The 24,991-nt window shown below is 36.5% G+C and overlaps 1 protein-coding gene across 3 annotated transcripts in view; it reads right to left on the bottom strand.

Annotated features, from left to right (window-relative positions):
* PRKACB (protein kinase cAMP-activated catalytic subunit beta) overlaps nt 1-24,991 on the bottom strand; it is a 72,829-nt gene continuing 47,838 nt past the window's right edge. For all 3 annotated transcript variants that reach the window (XM_057374880.1, XM_057374862.1, XM_057374870.1), the window contains exons 2-10: nt 17,228-17,289; nt 16,281-16,409; nt 13,170-13,268; nt 12,093-12,175; nt 11,437-11,563; nt 9,082-9,177; nt 7,443-7,565; nt 5,270-5,434; nt 1-2,287 (exon numbers count right to left, since the gene is read on the bottom strand). In XM_057374880.1, coding sequence (XP_057230863.1) covers nt 2,162-2,287; nt 5,270-5,434; nt 7,443-7,565; nt 9,082-9,177; nt 11,437-11,563; nt 12,093-12,175; nt 13,170-13,268; nt 16,281-16,409; nt 17,228-17,289 — 1,010 coding nt within the window. In that variant the 3' untranslated portion in view covers nt 1-2,161. The remainder of the gene's footprint in view (nt 2,288-5,269; nt 5,435-7,442; nt 7,566-9,081; nt 9,178-11,436; nt 11,564-12,092; nt 12,176-13,169; nt 13,269-16,280; nt 16,410-17,227; nt 17,290-24,991) is intronic.

Raw genomic sequence — 24,991 nt, forward strand, 5'->3', positions numbered from 1 at the left:
TTGTGATCTCCAACATTTATTAAAATCTTTTAAAGTTCATAAACGACAACAAAGTTACTGTAGAATTTATCGCATACAGCTAGCATACAGCAGCATGTCCTTGGTCTAAATGAAATACAAAAGATTTTAACATTTTCATACAAAGGATTTCTTTAAATTTATTAATGTGACGATATATCTTTGTTACATAAAATTTGCTACAGCAAAGTATCTTATACTTTTCTTGCATGTATGTAAATATGGGTGGACAAAGACTGCATTCAGTGTCAACCTCCTAATGACGTTGTGCAAAAATGCTCAACAACCTAAACATACAGAACATTGGGTGGTACGTTTCATATTCTTTTGTAAAATGTCTACAAAGGCTTTTCTTTTAGGAGTGTCGTACAGATTAAAAGGARGGAATGCCAGCTGTTTATTTGCACTGGCACTCAAACGAATTCAATGGCTATGTATCAATATAGCTCATTTTTTTAAAAAACAATTAATCCTTGTATGCATGTAAATTTATCATAAAACATGAGTCTAATTTAAACTTTTAGATGTGCTGTTTTAAGACAGGTCACTGAGACAGCCAGAACCAAGTGTACAAATAAAACTACTATGAATAAGTTTAAAAGCAACCCCGAAAAAAGTGCTGAGCCGCTGATTATTAACATTGAAATAAATGTGTAAAAGTGCCCAAAGCTAGCACATGGTAGCAATATCTTTTAAGTCAGTTGGTGAGAGTATACAAAACATAATTAAACCCAAATACTTGTATCTGTGTGACCATACATTCTGATCGATTGAAAGAAAGGTTAGAAATGAAGACACAATGCAACTAAAATAAACTCAGCTGTTACAGTTTTTAAACTTGATCTCTTTTCTTCATGAATGAAGTGCTGTAATTAAAAAGAAAATGATTGTAGCAGTACTCCATCCTCAGTTTACTAATATAGTATACCAGAATAAAAACTTGGCAATAACCTCTTAATTCTTAACAGCTAACAAAAAATAACCGTGTTCATCCAGCGATGCATCTAGAACATTATTTTGCATTTGCTAAACCATTTGTGTTTTTCATAGCTAATGGCAGAGCGCATTTTGCTTTTTGTGGCATGATGATTTTTTATTCTAATGGATGCCTTTTTTTAATCAAAAAAGGCTTGAAGCAAGGAATACTTTGGGAGCCCAAACACTGGCTACTTTTTAAAAATTGAGAAAAAAAAACCAAGAAAAAGTGAATCAAAATGAATTCTCTACAATACTGACCAAAACTTCCTTTAAGARTTTAGGGTTCTTGATCTTAAACAAGCCACTTCACACCTGCCAACTGAAATGCTGGTAAGTTGACTTGGTTTATTATGGTCCAAAATCCAGACCAGATGGATTTACTCCCTCTTGAGACTGTAAGCTTTCCATGGTACAGTCTAGTTATGGCAACCTGCCTACTGCCTAGGTGGGAAATACAAAGGAAGGAGGCAGTGACTAAAACTGCAGGGATGTAGAAAACCAAGGCACGGGGTCTAGCTACTGTCCCCTATTTAAGCCATCCAATTGATTCTACTGAATTTTGGTCAGCCTCCAGGAAGAAATGTTTTTAAGTTAATTTAGCAGACATTTATATGGCGATAAATACTACCTTCAAAAATGCTAAAAATGTTGGCTAGGTTTAGTCTGAGCTACTAAAAAATTATTATAAATTGTAGCATCAGACACAAGACAGACATGAATTATTGGCTGGCACAGACTAGAAGCAACATTTATCTTTCACTTCAGTCTAAATCACACTAGCCGCAACACCTTCCATTTCACTCACACAAATAATACATTATTCAAAATAAAATGGAGCATTCTTGGGTAAAAAACTACTTCATTTCAAAGGGGGGAAAATGAACAATACACAGAAACAAAGAACGACAGAAACCAAAGTTAAGTAGGAAAGTGGTCTATTATTCTGTGTTACTGCACAAACAGTGCTTGCTTAATTGTGCCTAGTTAGAAGGGTTGGTGCAAACTGCACACATGGAAGATGGCAATAAAGACCTCAGTCAGCTTTGTGGAATGAAGTAACTAGGTAACTGTTTTGACATATGATGGTCTCAGCTCCACCTCATCTGTTAACAGAGTGCAAAGATCCCAATGTGAGCCCTGATGTCATCTTGTCCTCTTACTCCTACTAAAAATCAGCAAATTCTTTTGCACATTTTTCTGTTAGAGACGCACGAATATCTTCTTCTTCATAGTCATCAAAGTTGCTGGTATCTCCAGGACCTCTGCACTTTGGTATGAATGGAGCTTCTACCTGTATAGGTGGGAGACACAAAAAGGCACATGAAATRTTACTGGACTAATATCAATTGATTGAACATTGTAATAATGAGCACAGGAATACTCCCATTACTTCTCAGGTCCTGTCATGAAATCAGGTTTCAGTTGGGGCACATAAACAAAACCAACCCAAGAAGGTACAGGCCTAGATRAGTAAATGTAAATCGAAAAAGACCAATCTCTTGCTGACAGGCATCATTAAAAAATTACTTCCACTTCAAAACAAAGATTCGTTCTCCTCTTGTAGAGGCAATCCTGTTTTTTTCAGCTCATTAGCACAGGACACAGAGTACATTAATTGCCACCAYCACTACACAAAAATCTTAGGGCAGTTCAGTTACTCCCTTAAAACAAAACTCAGAGCACAGAAAATCTCTCATTTACTTCTGGAAATTCAGAATGCTTTCAAATCAGACACATCCTATTATTTTCCCTATGGAACTTAATAAAAAGAGATTGCAGGAGATAGCACTGGTTTATAGTAGAAATACCTGTTTGGCGCTAAGTACAATCATCTTTATCAGGCAGGGTATTAATAAACATAGAAAAACAAAGGAAGACTTGATTGTACATCATGCAATGGGTGAGCAACTGGCTCCCAGGTTGGGCAAAGAAGGTTACAGTGAATGGGGTGACATCAGACTGATGACCTGTCACTACTGGGGCTCTGCAGTGCTCAATCCTCTGCCCTGTGCTCTTCAACATCTTCAACATAAAGGATTTGGATGCAGGAGTGGAAGGGATACTAAATAAGTTCACAGACCATAGAAAACTGGGAGGAGCTGTTGACTCCCTGGAAGGCAGGGAGGCCCTGCAGAGAGGCCCTGACAAATYAGAGGACTGGGCAATCAGCAAGTGTATGAAGTTCAGCAAAGGAAAGGGCCAGATTCTGCACTTGAGATGAGGCTACCCTGGATTTATGGACAGACTGCGGGACAAGAGGCTGGACAGCAGCACTCTGGAAAGGGACCCGGGGGCCCTGGTCGATGGCAAGTTGGGTCAGCAGTGCCCTGGCACCCAGGAGGGCTAATCCTGTCCTGGGGGGCATCAGGCACAGCATCRCCAGCCGGGCAAGGCAGGGAATTGTCCTGCTCTGCTCTGCCCTGGGGCAGCCTCACCTCCAGTGCTGGGGGCAGTTTTGGGCGACATAATATAAGAAAGGAATTAAACTGTTGGAGAGAGTCCAAAGGAGGGCAACAAAGGTGGTGAAGGGCCTTGAGGGGAAGCCGTGAGGAGTGACTGAGGGCACTGGGTCTGTTCAGCCTGGAGGGGACTGAGGGGAGACCCCACTGCAGCTACAACTTCCTCATGAGGGGAACAGGAGAGACAGGCACTGATCTCTGCTCTTTGGTGATGAGTGACAGGACCGGAGGAATGGCCTGAAGCTGTGCCACGGGAGGTTTACACTGGGTATCAGGAAAAGGTTCTTCACCCACAGGGTGGTTGGGCATTGGAACAGCTCCCCAGGGCAGTGGTCACAGCATCAGCCTGACAGGTTCAAGAAGCATTAGGACAATGCTCTCAGGCACATGGTATGACTCTTGTGACTCTTGGGGTGTCCTGTGCAGGGCCAGGAGCAGGACTCAGTGATCCTTGTGGGTCCCTTCTAACTCAGTATATTTTGTGATTCTGTATCCGAAATATTAAGTAATTGACTGGTTTACTTATGACTGTAGCATATAAAAAAAAGACACAAAAATCATTCAAATGACACTAGCTGCTGAGAAACACTATGTTTATTCAGGAGAATACGTTCTGTGGTAATAGCCACTGTGAAAAACCAGTATAAGCCTAAAGTTTATTGCTGTATTTCTATGACTTCTTGAATGATATTACAATCCATGCTGTTGTTTCAGACCCTTAGTATTAAAGTATTTATTCTTTATACTTAGAAGCTTCAAACTTATTTGGCATCAGTTTCCACAACCCTTTAAATCTAGTAATAGCTATTCTGACCATACTACTTGTTAACATCTTAAAATATTTCTTATTTCTGTGAAGGTAATTCACTACARCAATACACCAGCAATGCTGAGAATATTTAGCACAATCTTAAAACACCTGCTTTAATATTATGGAGCCTGGGTGTTCCCAAACAGCATACTGGCAAAATGAAACTCAGCATATAAATCTGCCTTGCAAAGAGGCATTAAAAAAGCAAAGAACAGATAATTAGAATTCTGCAATGGGGAATATTTTCTTAAAAATATCTATACTTAATGCAAAAAATACAGGATGCATTAATTGCACCCTGTCTTCTAGTAATTAATACATTAGTGAATAATTCAACAACTGTACTGTCAGTTTGTGTAGCCAAACAACCAGTTTCTTTTTATAAACTATTGTTAGTATTTAGGTTTGGCCCTTAAAATACTGCAGTTACAGCAGCAAGTTCATGCCTGTGAGTCAAGACTGTTAGCATTTCAAATTCAAACTAATTTCTTTAAATATTATCACTTATCTAGCTTTTTTTACAGTAGCAAGACAAAGCAAAACCAAGAAGGAGGGAAAAGGCTGCTTTAGGAGAAAAAAAGAAAAGCTCTCGCTTTGGCTGGAGCTTCTCCACACTGAAGCAGTCTGAGTGCTAAGAGCTCGCTGGAAAGGAAAACAAATTCATGTCTGCTGTGGAGGAGTATTTATAGATGCCACTATAGCAGGGGTTAAATAAAAAGTGAGAGAGGCAGGAGATGCCTCATCCTGAGATAATCCAGAAATAGACTAACAACATGTGTGTCAAAGAGAATATGAATGTACAGAGATCCAGAATAAAATACCAACACGAAGCAAACACAATGCAATGAAAACATATCCTTTGGAGTTTTAAAAGATTAAACTACTGTCACTCTTTCTCAATTTAAAGTCACAGATTTAGGAAACAAAATTTCTCATGATTGGATTTATTTTTTATTTCAACCCCTTAAAGAGCTATAATTGTTTTGATCAGGAAGGGTCTTACCTTTCTCTGATAAATGGCAATCCAATCTGTAGTTGCAAACCACTTGTGATTCTTTATGTCATTTACACCATTCTTGAGATTTCCATATCGTTTGGTCAAATCTACCTGGAGTAAATTTCTTAGAAGATCCTTTAGGTCTGAACTGAAGTGTGATGGGAACCTCACCTAAAATTATAGACCCATAATATTAAGAAACATGATACAAAAAGATTCTTCCCCTGTGAAGGGAAACAACTTCACACAAAAGGAAACAGTGGGGCCATTTTCTTCCTTTCTTATGAAACCAAATCAAGCAGGAATGCATGAAGAGAGACATCATTATTGTTGCACATGTATTTCTGTTTTACAAACTCTTTATCAATAGCATTACGTTGACCATCTGCAATTTCTTGAACTGAAAGTTTCTAGTGGGCAAAATATTAACCTAAAGTTACAGTGGTCTAAAAGCTAAGTTTAACTTGCTGTCTCACCAACACATCATCTCAAGACATTCTCAGCTACTTTCTAGGTAAAAATTTTTAGATTATAACACATACATGCACACAGGAGACACAGTATATAGCATATACACAGCATATAAATAGATAGATATGCTCTGAAATAACTGCACATTCAGCAATCATTTATGAAAAGTCAATCTGGAACTTCATGCTGCAATCTGTTTCTGATAACTACGTACACCAGCACTGAAAGTCTTACATAACTGCCAGCACTATTTGAAGACAGCACACTACTGACTTGCAATTCATTCAAACCTGGCTAAAGGATATTTGAAGATGATTCGTGGGATGTAATTACAAAGGGTTTTACTAACAAATGATCTACTGACACCATTTGAGATGGCAGAGAGAAGGCGGGGGAAAAGAACAGGCAGAAAACTGTCATCCTCACAGTCTCAATGTTTGACACTCCTGATATTTATCTGATCAGCTATGATGTAAATACAGATATGGGATTACTTAACATAAAAACATTTCAAGAAATCAAGAAGACCCTGCCTCAGTGTACCTACCATGATGGTTCTACTGTAGATTATGAGGAATTCACAGGTTTGAATGACTATAACACTTAGACCACTAAGCAGTAAGGAAGTATTAACTCAAATTTTAAAGTAGAGAACTAAGCAAATCAGGTTGAATAAATGAAACACCCCAGGTTATAAAGAACTGCTAGCTGAGTTTTGAATTCGAGTCTCCAGAGCTGATGTCCAGTGCTGTTTCTGCAGCCATCCAACTATGGACTCAGTAAAAAAGGTAGACGACCAACAGTACACACGTCAAGCCAATTAGATAAAACTACAAAAAATGGCCAACATTTTGTTTTTAGTTTAGAAAAAAAAGGTATCTTTAAAAATATGCCTTTGTAAATTAATTCCCATATATTCATGGACCAACTGAAGGTTCACAGCATTAAAACCTTTCCAAGAGCAACCCCCAACCCTGTTCTTTATTTAAACAGGAATCAACCTCAGTGCAGTGCACCACAGGCCTACTGAAGTACTGCCCTTTATAGAATTAGAGGCACCTGAGATGCAGCACAGCGTGTGTCTATGCAGGGACAAGGAAGAGAACAACTGTAACAAACCAAGTGAGCACAAAGAAACAACACTGGCTGGCAGGAGAAACAACAGAATGGTTACAGTTTGGTGCTGTCCGGCACACTAAGAGATATTAATGAAAACTAGAAGGGAAATACTGGAAACACTTTTCAAAATTTTATATAACAATGAAAGCCAAACAGAATATTAGCCATGTCTTGAGCTATAAGACTGTAGAAGTGGAGACCTACTAGAAATGATGGAAACTTTTCAGAGCTTCTCAAAAATTGCAGAATTTTCTACAAAGAAATTTCTACAAAATAGCTGAGCAAATTAAGCACACAGCTAAGTAGCTGTTAATAGTTGCTGGATCATTTTAATCCAAGCATAAAAGGATATAATACCACAATGTCTGTAAATTTAGTAACTTGCATTTGAAGGCAGGGAACAGATTTTTATAACTTGGATTTTCAAGCAGCAATRTCTGTACTTATGAAATGTGCGTTACAAACTTCTCTTATGTCCTTTTCAAATTGYTCACTGTCTAATGGCCAGTAAATTCTGCATCTCCTCCACCGAAAAGCAGGTTCTACAAAAATAACTGCGTTTGTGAAAACACCCAGAGCTTTAACTCACCTTGCCAGACACAATCTTCTCATAAATTTGAATGGGCTGATCTGCAAAGAATGGGGGATATCCAGCTGCCATTTCATAGATTAACACTCCTAATGCCCACCAATCCACTGCCTTGTTGTAACCCTGGATAAAATGAAATGTGCCACTGTTAGCACAGCTTCTAACACAGTTCAAGATTTTCAGTATACATATATATATATATATATGTATATATATATGTTTTTACGGAATACAAAAAAAGCAAATATATTTTTGTTTGTTTAATGCAGAATTTACAACCTAACTCCAAGTTGGCACTCACAGATTCCAACACCAATACACTTAAAACCTAATACAGCGATGACAGTGATGGAAGTGAAACATTTTGCACACATTCCTGTGATGAGTGTCAGTGATTTCTTTACACTCTTGTGACACGACTTCCTAAGTGACAGAAATGGGCACAACTTATTTATTTATTTGAAATCRAAACAATCTTGTTACAGAATGACAATTCTTCAAAGTTTAGGGAAACTGCATTATAACAACATATATAACAATACTTCCTATTGCACATTGTCAGCTTTTTCCTTGATTATCCGCATTTTGGAACATTCAATTTCATATGTAGTTAACTAACTACAAGAGCTTAAAAGTTTCGTTAATTGGCTATTATCTATAATCTGATATTAAATACCTAAACATTACATCATTAGTAGGTCCTATTCAATGTTATGAAAGACAAAGAAACCACCAAAACCATCCATTTCATATATGTTCTCTGAGATCTTTTACAAAGCTCAGGGCTCAGACTCAATCTTTCAGGAAAAATCTAYTATGAATACTTTGTAGTAGATGCATTGCACTTTGTTCTGTTTAAGTAGCACAGGGGTAAAAAGCTGTGCAAATAATTAACATTTTTTCCCCAACAGATGTATTTTTTGTTCACTTTTAAAGATCTGCAAAGGGCATTTAATTAAACCACGTTAAATGTGTAATKTACCATTATGCATTATGATTGCTTTATAGCATAAGCAGTTCTTWATTTTCCACTAGCAAAACATACAGTGCTACATCTAAACAGCTATAGGATGAATACTTCTATGCTGGAACACTTAGTGCAAGCAGTAGACAATCAGATCTACAGTCAGCTTAGACTGCCTGTACTTTAGGTGTAAAACCAGTGGATTGTCATGTTTGATTTGATGTCAACTGCCTTAAAYCTGAACCACTCTGCAACACAGAGTTATGTAATGACTACTGATTCATCCCATATGCACTTTTTGTTACCTTTGGAGTTCTTGTTCTAGTCTGTTAACACTTGGGGATGTAATCACTCAGGTCTGTTGTTCASATAAGGATGTTAGTTTAACAACCTAATTACAGATTCTTTTAATCTCTTTTCCCCTCACAAGTTATGTGGCAAACATATGTAGAAAATTCTGTGCAGTTATGCGAAAATTCCTTATTTGGCTTACTTTTTGGCCTACTAAAAGAGTATTTACAATGCAATGACTGCATTTTGTGTAATTCATTAAGAATTGACTAACCAAGATTTGATTTTTGGAAGTATCAGCAATTGTTTATCCCTATGAGCTTAATAACTGGGAGAGAAGTTTTAACTACATCAAATGCATAGCTGAATAACAAGATAAAGTACCTTGCTGAGAATTATTTCAGGTGCCAGGTATTCTGGAGTCCCACATAACGTCCAAGTTCTGCCTTTTACTCTCTTTGCAAAGCCAAAGTCCGTCACCTGTCATTGGAAGAAATAAATTAATTGTAAGTGCACTACTACGAAGAAATTTAAAATTAAGTTATTTTGAAATATTTTGGAAAGCCATTTTTACAGGGGAAAATGTATTTCTCAAATCACATAGTATCATATAGTCACATGTACCTTCATTAGTCAGTCCTCCTGGTACTTCTAATTCAGACAAATAGAAGGTCTCATGACAAAATTAATAAAGAACACAAAATATATATTACCACCCTGACACCAGCTTCTATTTATAATTTAAAAATCACTGGGAACTATAGCTTACTAATCTCCCACAAGTACTGCAATGGCATTATTAATTTTTCTTATACTTTCAACATCAGAGTKTTTGTAATGCTGAAAATTTGAAGAACATAAACAAGATACTTATCTTTTCCTTTAGTTAACAAATAAATGAATCACAAAAATGGTCAATATATCCCCTAGTCTTGTAAATTTAGAATTTTATTGCATAAGTGTATAAAGGTCATATGTAAAATTAGTGTGGGAATAAGAGAACATAAAAGCAGTCTTCCAGTAATTTCTGATTTGAAGTATCTTTGAAAGCATCACCAGAGTAAAGTTTGTTTATTTGAGGTCTGAGGGGGAAATGTAGCAATAATTGTATTAACAAATGGCAAGCACTTGGACATTATAAATTCTTCATTTCACTTGCCTTGTTTTCTACAGTAGGTTTTCAGACCTCTGTATGCAATATCATACTGTCATTTTTCCTGGACCATATCATGGAACATATAGAGAATCCCGGTAATTACATGTGAAATTCTGGGATCAGTTTCAAGCTCCCAAGTCTATGCTTGCTTGGGGATCCTTTTTTTTTTGTCTCATCCTTCTTGGTTTTAATTTCAACCTATTTCCTGAGAAAACATACTGTACCACAATGAGAATCATTGCTAATTATACAATAACCCATGCTTATGTTGCTGTACGTTAGTGTCACAACTAAAGAAGCCAAATTATCAAGGCAGCTTTTCCTCATTTTTAGCAGAAACAACAGCWTTAACAGCTGGAACTGAACGGAGTGGGTAATGTGCTGACTAGACAGACCTGCTTCAGTCAGCAAAGAACTGTTTCTGTGTTTGGGAATGCACATCAGTCTATAGAAGAAGAATACACTGCAGACACAGGACAAACAGTAAGGGCTTTAAAATGCAAAAAAAAAAAAAAAAAANAAAAAAAAAAAAAAAAAAAAAAAAAAAAAAAAAAAAAAAAAAAAAAAAAAAAAAAAAAAAAAAAAAAAAAAAAAAAAAAAAAAAAAAAAAAAAAAAAAAAAAAAAAAGTTGGAGCTGTGGTATTAATATATGAACACAAACCTCCTCTGCCACCATCACAAAAGCCTACTGTTGCATATAGAGTTGCCAGTTCTGGAGGAAGCCAGTCATAGCTTTACATTAATGATGCTCCCCAGCCACATTAAAGGAACTTGTAACCTTCTCCCTACAGTGTTATCTTACACTCCATGCAAAATTATTTTACTGTTATAAACAACATAAGATATGAATCCTTTCTTCTTCTCTCAGATTTTATTATGTATTTTATTGTTTCGATTTTGCTGTGGCAAAAGCTGACACAATGAGGGAAGAAGAGCTTCCACAGTTTAAGGACTGTCCAGCATTGCAGAGTGCTTGCTGCWGCATTCTGCCTTCCCATTTGCCATTCAGTTAAAAATATAAGAGCTAAGAGCAAGATCAGAAGGTGCCATGAAAGGCTGTTGTAAAACTAAAGCTGTCATTTCAGCACTGGAGTGCTGATCTGACCTCGACTCAGCTCATACTCCAGATGTGCTGGGAAGGCTAGGACTCTGCAAGGTGAGATTCATCTGATGGACATTAAGCACTATAGTGTCAGGGTTAATATCTAAGCTGGTTTTCCTAAACTGCTTATACAGACAATGCAGTGAAACAGACATTTTAGGGCACCTTTCATCTTGTTCTAGGGCAGACAAGATAAAATAGGTCAGATGAACAGAGCCATGTAATCACCTACTTCTCACCACAGACCCCAAGGGAAATCTTGACAACTGGCTCAACTGCAGACAGCTCTACTGTGCATACTTAATTTTAGTCAGAGGAAGTACAACCCAATGCTTTTAACCATTACTAGGCATGCTCCACACAAACATGCTAACATGTCAAACAGCTTCAGACCATTTATTCTGAACACATTTTTCTAGAATTACCTAAATCTATACTGCAAGATAAACTTCACTCCCTAAATATATGAAGAATATCATACCTGGATGTATCCTTGCTGATCAATTAAAAGATTTTCAGGCTTTAGATCTCTGTAGATGAGGTCTAATGAATGGAGGTACTCAAATGTTAGCACTATCTGAGCTGCATAAAACCGTGCATGTGGTTCACTGTGAAGAATTAAAAGAATATTAGGTATATCCCAATGCTATGCTACGGTATTGAAATCACCATCTAAGTGCCAGGGATAGACAAATTAAGTGTCTTTTAACTGGTTCTTTTACTGTGTAACATGAAAAAGCAAAAGCAAACATTTTCAGAATTGATACATGCATTCTCTAAATTTAAGTCTCGAGGCTAAGATACACATGCAAATCAAGATGAACATATCCCACAATGCAGAGCTTCGACTTCAAATTTTACTTTTAGAAACTACCATGAATTTCAGTGACAATATGCATAGGAATTCCAAGATTCTATCATGCAAAGATCACTGTATTAATCACTGCCTGTATTAACTAACTGAAAAATAATGAGTTCTTCACTGCCTGACTAATTTAAATCCACTGAASAAGAGGTAAGTAAAATGCACTTAACCYTTCAGAACTTCTTCTTCAATGCTAACAAACTTTATAAAACCCTCTTCCCAAATCAGCAAATTAAGTCTTTTTAAAGGAATGATGTCATTAATACTCTYACCTGAACCTTCCGATTCTTCTTAGATGTGAAAACATTTCTCCACCAGGAACATACTCCATTACCATGTATAAATTAGAATTGTCCTAAAGAAATTGAGGAAACAAATAAAAACACACAAATACACATTGRGTATGCTACAGTCTCTATAATTCTTATGTGAGTATATTTTATTAATGAATGAAAATGAAAAATTGTAGCCATCCAATGACATTGACAMATACAATGCAACATGGTAGAAATTCTTGAAAAACTGCAAAAGAAGCATCATATAGCTCAAAAAAATCTCTTTTAAAGCAAATCTGAATAAAGATAATTAGTGAGTTGCAGACACAGAACGGTGTGTAAGAGACCTGAAGGAAGAGAGGGCAAACTGCACACTGCAGGGCAAGACCTTGAACTCTTAAATGTTTATAACTGACAGCCTGAGGTATTCTTGTCTCCACAGGCCCTGCCCCACAGGTCAAAACTCTAAGGATTAAGATACAACATACCTGCTCATTTAAAATTTTATTAAAGGAGGGAAAAAAAAAAGAGGACATATATCACCCTGTAAACTAGAAACCTATTCAATTTCTTTACAGACTGACTAGCACGTACTGTCATGAAATTAGAAGCTAAGCTCAAAGTTCTTTCCTACATGGTTAAAACTCTCACTAAGACTTGCCTCGAGCAGAATAATCCACAGAACCATTAGAAATTTACCATCCTATATATCAGTACAGAAGACATGCTTTGGTACATCTCAAAGATAAAATCTTGCCTAGAAGCACCCTTACTGTACAAAATCCAGCTGCCCTCCAAAAGAAGCGAAAACTCTGAAGAGTTTAACTTCATTTAGTTTTTATTTTTTTTATCTGGAGATATCCTTCCAATCATTACCTAATGAACGGGGGTATATGAAGTGTTTACATGAGTGCATTCCACTCCTACTCAAGCCCTGGCAAGAGTGCCAAATGAAGCATCTTTGAAAACAAAAATACTTGGACTAYTGTACTGTAAAAGTTTCATATTTTAATATCTGAAGTGTAAGCATGCATTTCCCCAAAACTCAACAACTACTTTGAAAATAATGACTACCTTAAAAGAATACTCCAGTTTAACAAGGAAAGGAAAGTTCACTGCTTGTAATATTCTCTTCTCATTCAGTGTGTGTTCTATCTGCTTCAGTTTGACGACCTAGGAGAGAAAAAACAATCTTCAGCTTAAGTGTGATATTTTATAGTTATAGATAAATTGTTAATGTTCAACARTTAGTGGAAAGCAAGCTTGTAATAAAGAAAAAGCATATAGATTCCTCCTACAATAACAGAATCAAGAAAGGATTAAAAAGTAACATTTTAAAGAGTAACACTTGTGCAATGTTGTTGGCAGACAACCCTACCAATAGCATTCCTTCCCACTTGCTGAGTATGAGAGTCAGTAAGGAAAACATCTCTGCATTTTCTGAGAATTGCTTATGTTTGTTACGGAGATACGTCCTCAGCAGTTCAATAAAATCCATTTGATATTTGTACCCTTGGCTGGGAAAGGCAGGAAAATTCACAGGACACATTTAATTATGAATTTTGTTACCTGAGGAGTAAACAGGCTTATGTTAAACAGCTCACACATCAGTGAGAAAACTAAGGAGAATACAAATTCAGAATCCCCATTTTTATAAACAAGYTACTTTTTGCAATTCATTGAAGTGTTAAGCTGCTAACAAGGCAGCAAGTGACAGATTTCTGATCATTGTTCTTTCTCAGCAATTAATWATTGATTTCCTTGTGTTAAACCCCAACATTGCATAATGAATTATATCCATTTTACTTAATCCCTATTGCACAATTTATCTATAACTAATTTTGAGATTGGTATGATTTCCAAGTAAAGTCAGGCTTTTTCCCTCGTTCCATAGGAAACAAGAAGAAAATGTRCAAGAGTGATCAAAACAAGTCTGTTTCTACATTTGGAAATCAAACCTAACAGCTACAAATAAGAGATAACCAAGACATTCCAACCCTGACTAGACTGTAYTTAAATTTAACTTTTAGATGCAAAAGGTAGTACCTACAAAAAATTCACTACTGTCTTGAAATAAATGTCATACAAAAAAAAAACCAACTTAATAACATTAAGTCTCTTTTGAATTCCAGATCTTTAGGGTACAAGTAAAACTACTCRCTGTATCAGCATCTACTACATTCTTGTTCATGTTCTATGAATCAAGGATGAGATTGGATAACARAAACACTATATGCTGTCTCTTTTTTCAAGTAAAATGTAAATGAAAAATTATAAGCAGCCTGCCTATCGTCTTATTTCAGACATCTGTATATTTTCTGTAATAAACAAAGTGATGGAAATGTGTTCTCACCRTCTCCTAATTTTTAACAATTAATGGAAGCTACTAATACATTTGTAATAGAATACATAAATAAATAATTATGCTGAGTCAAAAAGCAGRTATTATAAAGGAACACATCAAGATTTCTGATTATAGACAGGACCATCTAATTTACTAAGAGAAGACTGATGTCTGGATGCAAACACCTTTATAATCCTGTGAATCATTTACTGCAAGTCCATTGCAATTGTTAAAAATGTGACTTTTTGCTTTTTCCAGATAACTTTCCAATTTTGAGAGGTAGTAATGAATTTAATTAACTTTTTTTTTTAATCTTTGAGTATTTTTATGGCAACTTTCTGAAGTAAGTTGTTATTTCCTAAACTGCTCCAGTGATGACAGCTCAGCCWKTCATGAAAAAGGGTTCRAGGAAAAAAGCCAGTTGAAAATCTRAAATTTGGTGGTGGGCTCTTTGTGCAGCACTGGGATGTGATGGTAGCTCTGCCTGTGGGATGCCACCAGCCATCCTGAGGTAATGCTGAGGTACATTTCCCAATGGGAGGAAATGACTGGGCTCTCTTCATTTGCACAATGCTGGAATGTAATATTAACTTATATTTTTTAAAAAATCCAATTAAGTTAAAAACTGTCATAATAGGATTAATGCTTTAGTTGCAAAAAATTGAGCTTTTCTGATAAAAAAAATCATGTCCAATTTGACACCAAAAGGTAAGTTTAGTTTCTGTTTGTCTGGCCAGTATAAAGCAGTCATTTATTAAATGAACCACTATTCAATGTCCAGGACCCCAATCACATGTCCAGGACCCCCAAACTCAGGCCAAACAGTTTGACTATGCCACTGCCATAGTTCCATTATATAAAATTACTAAGAAATGTAATAATACTTAAATACAAAAGTCCACACTGAGGCAACGCTGACTGATTTTGTTGATCGCTGATCATTAAGCTGTCTTTGCCCAATTAATATAGTCTTAATAAGATTTTTTTATAGAGCAGCAAAATTATGTACAGTGTCTGACAATGTRAAAATAGCTTTTACATTGAGGACCTTGGAATCTGTGAATCTAAATAATGCACTTTTGAAAAACTTGTCAAAACCACTAAAAACTACTTGTATTGATAAATTCTGTTAAAATACTTCTTTGCATTCTGGAATCCTGTACATTTAAAATTTAAACTTTATCAAATGACATTGCTTACTTAATCAAAGAGTCATAAACTGCCAAAGAAAAAAAAATCAGGCTGCAGCAGCAATACAGGTTCTGACTACAGCACTGAAGTTTTCAAGACAGAAAAATCCATTATGTCCATTATGTGACGGCTATTCTGAGACTCCTGTTCTGTCTACAAGGTTACTACAAATGCAACAGAATTATTACATAATTAAACATACAGAAAGTAATACCTCATAGRATCAAGAACAGAAAATATTTTTTTGTGAAGAGAATTTTAATTTCAATTATGTTTCACAAATAAAAATTTTGAGAATTTCCCATCCAAAGAGTCTTCCAGAATTTTGAGCAACCCTGCAAAAGTTTATGTGTTTATTTGAACTTTAGCACTATTTTTGCTAAAGAATACATAGGTCATCTTACAAAATCTAAGCAAAGAATTARTGCCTTGGACAYTACTTAGAGCTTCTTTAGACTGTTGTTAATGTYACTGGCCATTGTACAAACTCTACASAATCCCAACAACTGAACCTACTGGTTAAAAGAGACAATAAAGCATTTTATCCAAGTGTGATAAGAAAAAGCACAGTATGTGCAACTCAGTTCAACCACAGCTTCATCTACATCCAACTCTCTTGTAGCACAAAACCCACTATAAATTACACCAACCTTCTGTTTGTCCAGTATCTTCATAGCATAATACTGTTCTGTGGATTTATGTTTCACCATCATTACTCTCCCAAATGATCCTGTTCCAAGGGTCTTTTGCCTCTCAAAATCATCTAGGCCAGCAGTATTCTATATGTAGAAGGATATAATCACATTATTAACAAACTAATACCCAAAGACAATTTTAGTAAKAGATTTTACATTGCACTCATTAAAACAGAGAAAGACTTAACTGAATTAGATCAACATTTCAGTGATTTGTCCATACATGCTTAGTAAGGAACATCTAGCGGTAAACAGATCATGAATATAACATGCAGATAAAAAACCCCCTCATGCTTCATGATCAGGAATTTTAGAACATGCCAAAAAAACCCCAAGCTCTAGAGACAGTTCTACATGACAGGTGTCTGGAGAGCATATGCCTGAGTACATTTTCTCAGATATTCATTGCCATAGCATCTCAAATGTTGCTTTAGAACAAGAACGATCCTTCCTCAAAACCCCAAATTTTATAAGGTCTCTCTTCCACAAGCTCCTTAACCTGCTCCCAAGTGCTCTGCAATAGTCTTAATATCCTTAATTCCACTTCATGGGGGAAATGACTAGGATGGTAAATTACAATGTGCCAATGTTTCTGGTTATTAAAAAAGCCACCTGAAAACATGTTAATAGATTTTAAGTCTGTCATGTTGATTGTGAATATCATTCTCATAAGAGAAATTGTTCAGTGGGAGCAGTTCATCAGCCCARATCTGGAGAAGACCTGAGAATCTTTGCCAGTGAACTTCAATGAAAAGTGATACAGCTGGCATTAAAAATGAAATCTCCTTTACAAATTGCACTAAAATAATTTCAGCACTGCTCATTACAGACTGACAACACACTGATATCATTATCYAAAACATGCAATACAGAAAATTATGCAATGCTTAAATGAGTGATACCTGAGGGGGGCTTTCCCATTTTCTTAAAAAGTCTTCTTTGGCTTTGGCTAGGAACTCTTTCACTGAAAACACAAAAAAAAGTGTATTTTAATTAATACAATTCACCCTGGATGCAATGGAGATGYTTTGTTCACAAAGTATGTAAATTTCATTATCAACTTGTTTCTCCAATTCATAATATGCTATTTTCACCATGGATGAAAGCAAGCATCGATGTCTCTAGAACTTCTACCATGTCTCCAGGTGATATCTAAGATTTCTGGAGTAACTACATMATTCTACACAAATTACTTAAACTTTATCACCTCTAATAGCTCACAATACTCTATAGGCAAGCAGGCTTTAAGGTGATGTTAGACATTCTTAATTCAACTGGGAAAAAACCAAACACCTGACATTTATAAATAGCCATTCCATAAAGATTGACTTATCTCTGTACATAAATGCTGCGTTTTCTTTCAGCTGCWTCAGTGTAATGTCAATCTCATTGCTTTTTCCCCTCATCACCTTTATTTAAAGGCTGTTTGCAAGCTCAAGGATCAAATGGACAGCATTACAGCAAGCAAAGACAAAGCACAGGGCTACAACAACACTGCACGTTAGGCATGCCCACAGTCAGAGAATATGCAGTTTTAATATTGATTTTCCATTGAAATTAAGGAACTTATAATGGCAAAATTCTGGATGACTGTTTAAAATGTGCACCAACATATTTTGTTCAGATCATCTCTCAGCTCTCCTCTTTTATTTGAATATCAATGCTCAGCCAGATCAATGCAATTACTTCATGCACAGTCACTAATGGGAGGTGTTTCAGACATTGCTGTGGTTCTGAAAGAGTCACAGAATCAAGAAAATATATTGGTTTTGTGTTCTCTGAATCACTTCACGTAATACAACACTAATAATAGTGTTTTTTTCTGTACTGTGACGTTCTGCCACAAGCAATTGCTAAAAATACACAGCAATATGCCAAGATTATTCTGGTCAATATCTAAAAAATCTGTGTTTTAGCAACTGTATTTTACATTCTGACAGCCAAAAAATTAGGTTTATAACAGGTTCTRAAGAAATCACCTGATGAATCAGAACTTCTTTGTACTTTTCAGTGAATACTAATGTTGACAAAGAAAAATTTTCAAAAATTCTCTTCTTAATACTGGTACAGTTCCAGCAGCAGTAAAAACAGCAGCAGCCCTGGAGAAGGCTGGTTGTGAGTTTTTTTTTCCTATTTCCCCCCTCTTGAGTGCTATGGGACTTCATTATCACAAAACACTCAAAGGAGGTTTATGGCTCCCACCAAGATTGGCTCTGATGGAGCAGTAAATAAAATGGAAATTTCAGAAAAGTTGTCAAAAGTTCTGGCAGACCTCAACATTAGAAAAGTGTTTAAAGCATAATATCCACTTGGCAACTTTACTTTAAGAGAAACAAGCAATATCACAGAGGAGAAACAAATTCAGTATTCTAAACTTATGGTTAAGCAGAGCAATAAAAACAGTTTATATCAAAGGAACTATTTTTAAATGGTCTTAAAACTAACTGAGAGTTAAAAATATTTTAATCGCTAATCAGCAAAAAATGTTAACATATTTATCCTGTGTGTAGAAAATATTTCCTTTGTTTCTAAGTTATAGATGTTATTCAAGTAATGACTTTTAATTATCCTAATTTGAAGAAAGGACAGGATTTCCTGTGGCATGAAATAATTTTTCAACACAAAAAAGGGAAACTAGCAATGTCCAAATTCATGTTTGATGATCCTTCTTCCATTAGAAGAACAGAGATGACTTGATCAAGTAATGAATATAGTTTTTCAAACATAAATTTATGTCAAAGTAGCACAAATATTTTATCTGAATGACAAGAAAAAAACTAGAGATCATTAAGATTACCAAAAGCTGAGCCTTCAAGCTTTAGTGGCTGTGGCTTAGAAGTGWACATTAATACTTTATAGCACAACCAAAGCATAAAGTAATTGGTGTTGTTTTTTCATGTTATTATAGTACATGTCTTTAATATCCCTCATGCCATCTCCGTTGTTCATATAAATATATATTTTAAGTTTCCCCATATTTTGCACTGAAACATGACTATTCAGTATTTATAAAAATATACAATGACATTTACAGTCTTTTTTTTCTCTGTTCTACTTACGGAATAAAGAATGCTGTTTATGAACTAAATGCGATCCAGCTGGAAATATTCAAATTGTGGATTTGTGAGAAAAATCATTTCTAGAACACAACTAAGCCACAAGCTCTCCTGCAACAAAACTCCTACTTTGCTCTACTTTACTTTGGCTCTCTTTTCTTAGAAAGCAGCACTCAACACAGATTTTCAAAATAAAGCTACCCAATGATACTAATTTATCTGAAAATCACTAGCTTTTATAAACAATTTAATACTTTGTGATGTGTTTCATTAAAATCACAGTTTCTTCCTAACGACATAGTAGATCAAATTGTGCCTGGTTCTCACTTTCAGGTCACCTAGGCTCCTGCACCTCAACACAATTCACACGGGTGKTTTCAAACAGATCTTAGGTAATTTRAGTGCACACACTTCAGTCATTCTCAAAATATGACATGRAATTTGAAGTTTTGAAAATTATCTCTCAAGCATAAAACAGCAACTCTTGCTATAGGAGAACACATTTAATTTCTATTTTTCAAGTGCAGAATCAAAATTTATGCCAACTGGCTAGCAATGGCTATTGGTCTTACTGTGATGATGCAAACAAATAGGTTATTAGATGATGACTTTGAAGTTTTCCTCAAGTGCACATTTTTAGCCACCTTWCATTGTGATGATGTGGCTCTTGTTTTCTTTTCTAGTCTGAACTGAACTGTACCTAGCATCTGTGACTTTGGGCACTAATGAAGGAATGAGCATACCAAACGTCTCTATAGGTTCCCCAAGGGTTTGCAGGAACATTCACCCACACAGATGAGATGATGAAGAGAGGAAAGAAAGAGAAGAAGAAAAAAAAGTTTTATGCATTTCCACAACAAACACATAGAAAACACAAATACATTCCACCCTTTCCCCTCCCCACTCAAGAACAGACCCTGTAATAAACCAGCCCTTTCCCACACAGACAGAATGACTCATGCTAAATCACAGAATGTTTGAGCAAAGAAAGAAAAAACCACCAAAGGCAGCTAAAATCAGTATGAAAAAAAAGATGATGCATCACAGAAATAAGCACAGCTTAGAAAACTTCAGGAGATCAAGTTGGCATCTTTAATAATTAATCTATTCCAAGACATACACATCCACGGAACTGTTGCTAACAATAGTGTACCTATCTTCATCACAGCATGCTGGATCACAATAAAACCTGTAATCGGGTGATCTTCCCACTACTTAGCACTTTGTTCCAGAAGACAGCATGTGTGAATTGCATGGCATGTGGTAGATAGCACAGAAGTGGCAAGCAGTCTCCAAAAAAAAAAACCCACCTCAATGCAATTTCAATCCTATTACCCAATAACAGCAACTTGAGAAGTCTCAACTGCACAGCTGAAGTTACCGTATGCAAAGTGGAATGTACACAGGGATCCGGTATGGACACCACATGAGTATGATTTCATTTTGTAAGATTGTCAAAAACCAGGAACTAAGGAAAGCGATGCAGGTATACAGGTTCCCATAAACATTAAAGAGCAAGGATCACTTGTCTGGCTGAGCACAGTGAAGATGRCACTGGGGCAAGGACGGTAAGCACAGACCAGCAACAGACCCTACTCAGACTGGGTTTACTGRCACAGCTGAAGATGGAACGTAGGAGGCTGAAAGCCAAGCAGGAAGAGCTGTTGCTCAAGAAAGGAAGGCACTGGAAGRAAACAGCAAGCACAGGTAACAGCACCAGCACAAGGACCACAGCAGAAACAACTGAACGCGGCAGGAAGGGCACCAGCTGGAACTGGAGAGGATGCACCAGCTGTCCAGGGATTAGGCAAACACAATCACAGCACAAACCCAGCCCTTTGGGATCAGCATGAGCAAACACTGGCAGGCCAGGCAGGTTCTATGCAGTGCAAACATCCAAAGCAGGAAATCTGATGAGATTCAGAGGAAGCTGGGAAGAAATGGAGTAATGGCCAAGGAGCCACAACTGAATGACTTGAAGCAGTTTTACAACTTCCTCCTGCTTCAGTTCACCTAGGTCAGAAGCTGTGCTACAAGTGCACACACAAGATCTCAGCTACTCCTTGAACATCACAGGAGGCCTGTGGAGAGCTGTACTTGGAACCAGAGCAGTGTGATGACAAGCAGGAAAGTTTGCTGGAACAGTATTCTAAGGGAAGAAGAACCCAGGATCCAGAGGTTCCTAAGTAATGCCAGCATAGGAGGAATTCAAAAAAACCCCAAGCAAACAAACCAATAAAACCCCAAACAAATGAAAAAACTCTACTACACACAAAATCGAAACACCCCTGAACCCACCCCCAAACAAGAGGGGATTGCTCTCTATTAGTATATTCACACAGTTCACAACATGTTTGCTTGTTTTATTGATCAACTTTTGTATGAAAAGTTAGCATGCTTATAAAAAAATTAATTAAGGGTAKGAGTACTTCAGTGGAGTCCTTTGACCTAGAACACAGTTTAGGAGCAAGTGAATCAGAAGGAAGTTCCTGAAAAAAATSAAAAGGGTGAGGACCTCTCAGTTGCAGGGTTGCAATGACAGCAGAGGGAAAGGGGTCACAGATGGAGCAGTCCTGAGAGTTACCATGAGTTACTCTGCCTTTCTCCCACCTCCCACATGCACAGTATTTGTTATTCTCGATCACATCTCCCACAAGAGCCAGCAAGCCAGGATTTTCTTTTTTGTAAGGGGGGGGAAGTATTTGGCTAGGATTCACGGCAAGAAAGCAAGAACTAAACTGATTAAGACTAAACATTGGACACCACTACAAACCCCCATCTGCTGTGCTAAATGCCAATCTCTGTCTGGTATTTAAAATGCCCTTTATCAAAATACAATTCAAATTTTCTTCCAAAACTGTAATATAATCATTTTAAGTCTGGAGTTAAATGAGCTATTTAATTAAATCATTTAATGGAAAAATGAATATGTATGAAGAGATTCTGGTAAATGCATATTTCRTTTTTATAAAAATAGTATTTCTAGYCTTAAACTTTATCAATTCATATATAGATACCTCAGTGAATCCTGTGGTTATGGTACCATATTTCAGAAGYGAGAGGCTTCTGATTCCAGTTCTAAGTCCCATACTTACATCATGACCCTATAGTCTTAATTTTTAAAATTTTCTCTTTTGATAAGGAGAATAATATAACAAAGCTCAAAATAAGGTTTCTCCACCCTGGCAAGCATTTCAAAATGAACACAGCTAAGTTTTAAGTATTATTATATGTACAGAGAAAGCAATGTGAGCACCAGTTAACATTTTAATAGCTGGAAAATACTGCAATAGTATCATTGAAACAGACTGTCAACATAACCAAAACACTTTGTTTCTYACAATATGGAAATGGTGGTGAAAAAAGTCCAGGTGATATAAGCCTGGTTGMGGGCAAGTCCATCTTGTCTGAGCACTGCAGTGAGCACAGTCCTTGGCCCTCTCGTGAAGAGCTGRCCAGCGAGGAGTCTGTCTTGTTTCTGCTACGGCTAGATAAATGAACTGCATCAATTCATCAAGGTTTTAACTTTACATTTCTGTTTGAACACTTATTATGACAAAAGCAGGTGATGCAGAACAAACTAATTCACCAGCCAGAATGGGTAAGAGCCTTCCTTCAGTTAAAAAAACCAAACCAAAAAGTCAAAACCCAACAGTACCCCAAAACAAAGAGCCAAACACATGGAGCAGTTCTGAAAGAGTCCATTTGCTGAAATACAAAACCTTAAGGTTCCTAGTAAATATATCATCATATAAGAATTATTAACTGCATGTAAGCTTGCTATTAAAATGGAAGTGCTAATTATCTAACTATACACTGTAAATGCTGTGGAATACTGGAAAGGACTGGGAAGAAGTGGGCAAGAGAAAGGCATGGAAAAAAAAATGTAAGAAAAGGAAGAGGAACAGGATGAAGAGTAAATTAAAACCAGTTACAGCTCTTGTGCCTAAAAACTAGAAGAGAGCACTAGAATCTGTTCTTTGTAGGAGCACAGTCAGGAATTAATTTAAAACATGCAGCAAGTGTAAAATACAAATTGCTCTTATCCATTACAACTCAGTTTTGGAACACAGGCAAAATCTTATTTTAATCCTGTCCATAATTTTAATGTTTTGAACTAAACAATATTCTGTGAATTTTATAAAAGCCATTTTARAACAGTTAAGAGCTCTGTAAAGAACCCAGTTCACCTCTTTACTTGGCAGGCTATACAGCAACAGYCTGCACAAGAGATGTGACAGATTAAGACACACCAGAACAGGAGCCAGGTTTTCAGCTATCAAAGATAACACTGATCTTTTTTGAATTCTGAGCAGTAGATACTCTACTGCACACAACTGCCACAGTCAGACTGACTTCCTTTGGTTTTTATTACAGATAATATAAATAATTTCATTTCCAAACCCAATGCTCAGTCTTTCTCCCTTGTTCTTCTCTTAAATACCAAAGTACTGCTTCAGAAGTGGTAAACTCTGTTAATGCCAAAAAGTACAACACTTTTTGTACTTTGTGCTGCTACTCTGGGAAGATGGGACCAAACTCAARTAACAGTCACTTAGGACATGAAACCCTGAAATTTGGTTTAATGCCCCTCTCCCTGCCAAATGCATAATGTAGATCAGTAAAGTCAAATGTACAATGCAAAGCAGTAAAGCTTTTCAGAAACAAATGCAATCAAATCTTGCACTAGCACTGCTCAGAAGAGTTGTGCCTGCATATATGTCCCAGTTCAATCATTTTCCACTAAAAATATACAGATGAGAGAAAAACTCTACTTGCTTAATYTAAAAGAAATCCCAGACCCAATGTTCATCAAAAGTTATAAACAAATACACTTTAAGAAGTGACTTCTCTCTCAACAGAAGATAAACGCCAAAAGCCCCATAGCAGAYAATCAAAACTCCTGATCCAACTTGGGATCTATTCCTCAAATCCTAAAATCAATAATTACATGCAATATGACTTCCTCAATGCTGACAAGAATAATATTTTCATCTGAGCATCTAGGTACAGGACATGGCAAAATCTACTGTAGATTCCTGGTGGCCAAGGGTTGTTCCACCCCACCTTCAGGTATTTTGGTCCTTCATGAAGGCTGACACCCTTCTTTACCACCCTAGTTTTCCTTTCAAATAAAGTGCTATTAGCAACCTTTTGCTGATTGATTCGTGTTGGGGTTTTTGTTTCAATTCTCTAAATGGATCAGTTAGAACTGGTTTTCAGTTTCTGGAATGTGTTAAAACTATGCTTTAGCTTAATGAAAGGGGTCTCTCKCATACCTTCTTTGTGCCCTTGAAGCATTCGTTGTAGGATGACATATTCATACATCTGCTTCCTCTCTTGCAACAAGCCATGTGATTTGAGATTTAAAAGCCCAAGAAATAGCAGTTTGGTTTGTTAGCCTACAGTTTGGTGTTCAGTATGGACTGAAAAAACCCCTTCTCAGTCCTGTCCTCTCACAGTCACTCATTCCTGCCCCTGTAATGCCCTTCCTCGAAAGAGCAGATGCTTTCTTTTGTCTAACTGCTAAGCCAAACCAGGGAACCAGCCCAGACTAAAAAGTAATGGACAGAAGGCAGGGAATGACAGAGAAKCAGTTCCCTCTTCTAC

Source organism: Malurus melanocephalus, unplaced genomic scaffold (assembly GCF_030028575.1).
Source record: "Malurus melanocephalus ecotype Western Australia unplaced genomic scaffold, MMel_1.1 scaffold_8, whole genome shotgun sequence".
In the NCBI taxonomy this organism is placed as follows: Eukaryota; Metazoa; Chordata; class Aves; order Passeriformes; family Maluridae; genus Malurus; species Malurus melanocephalus.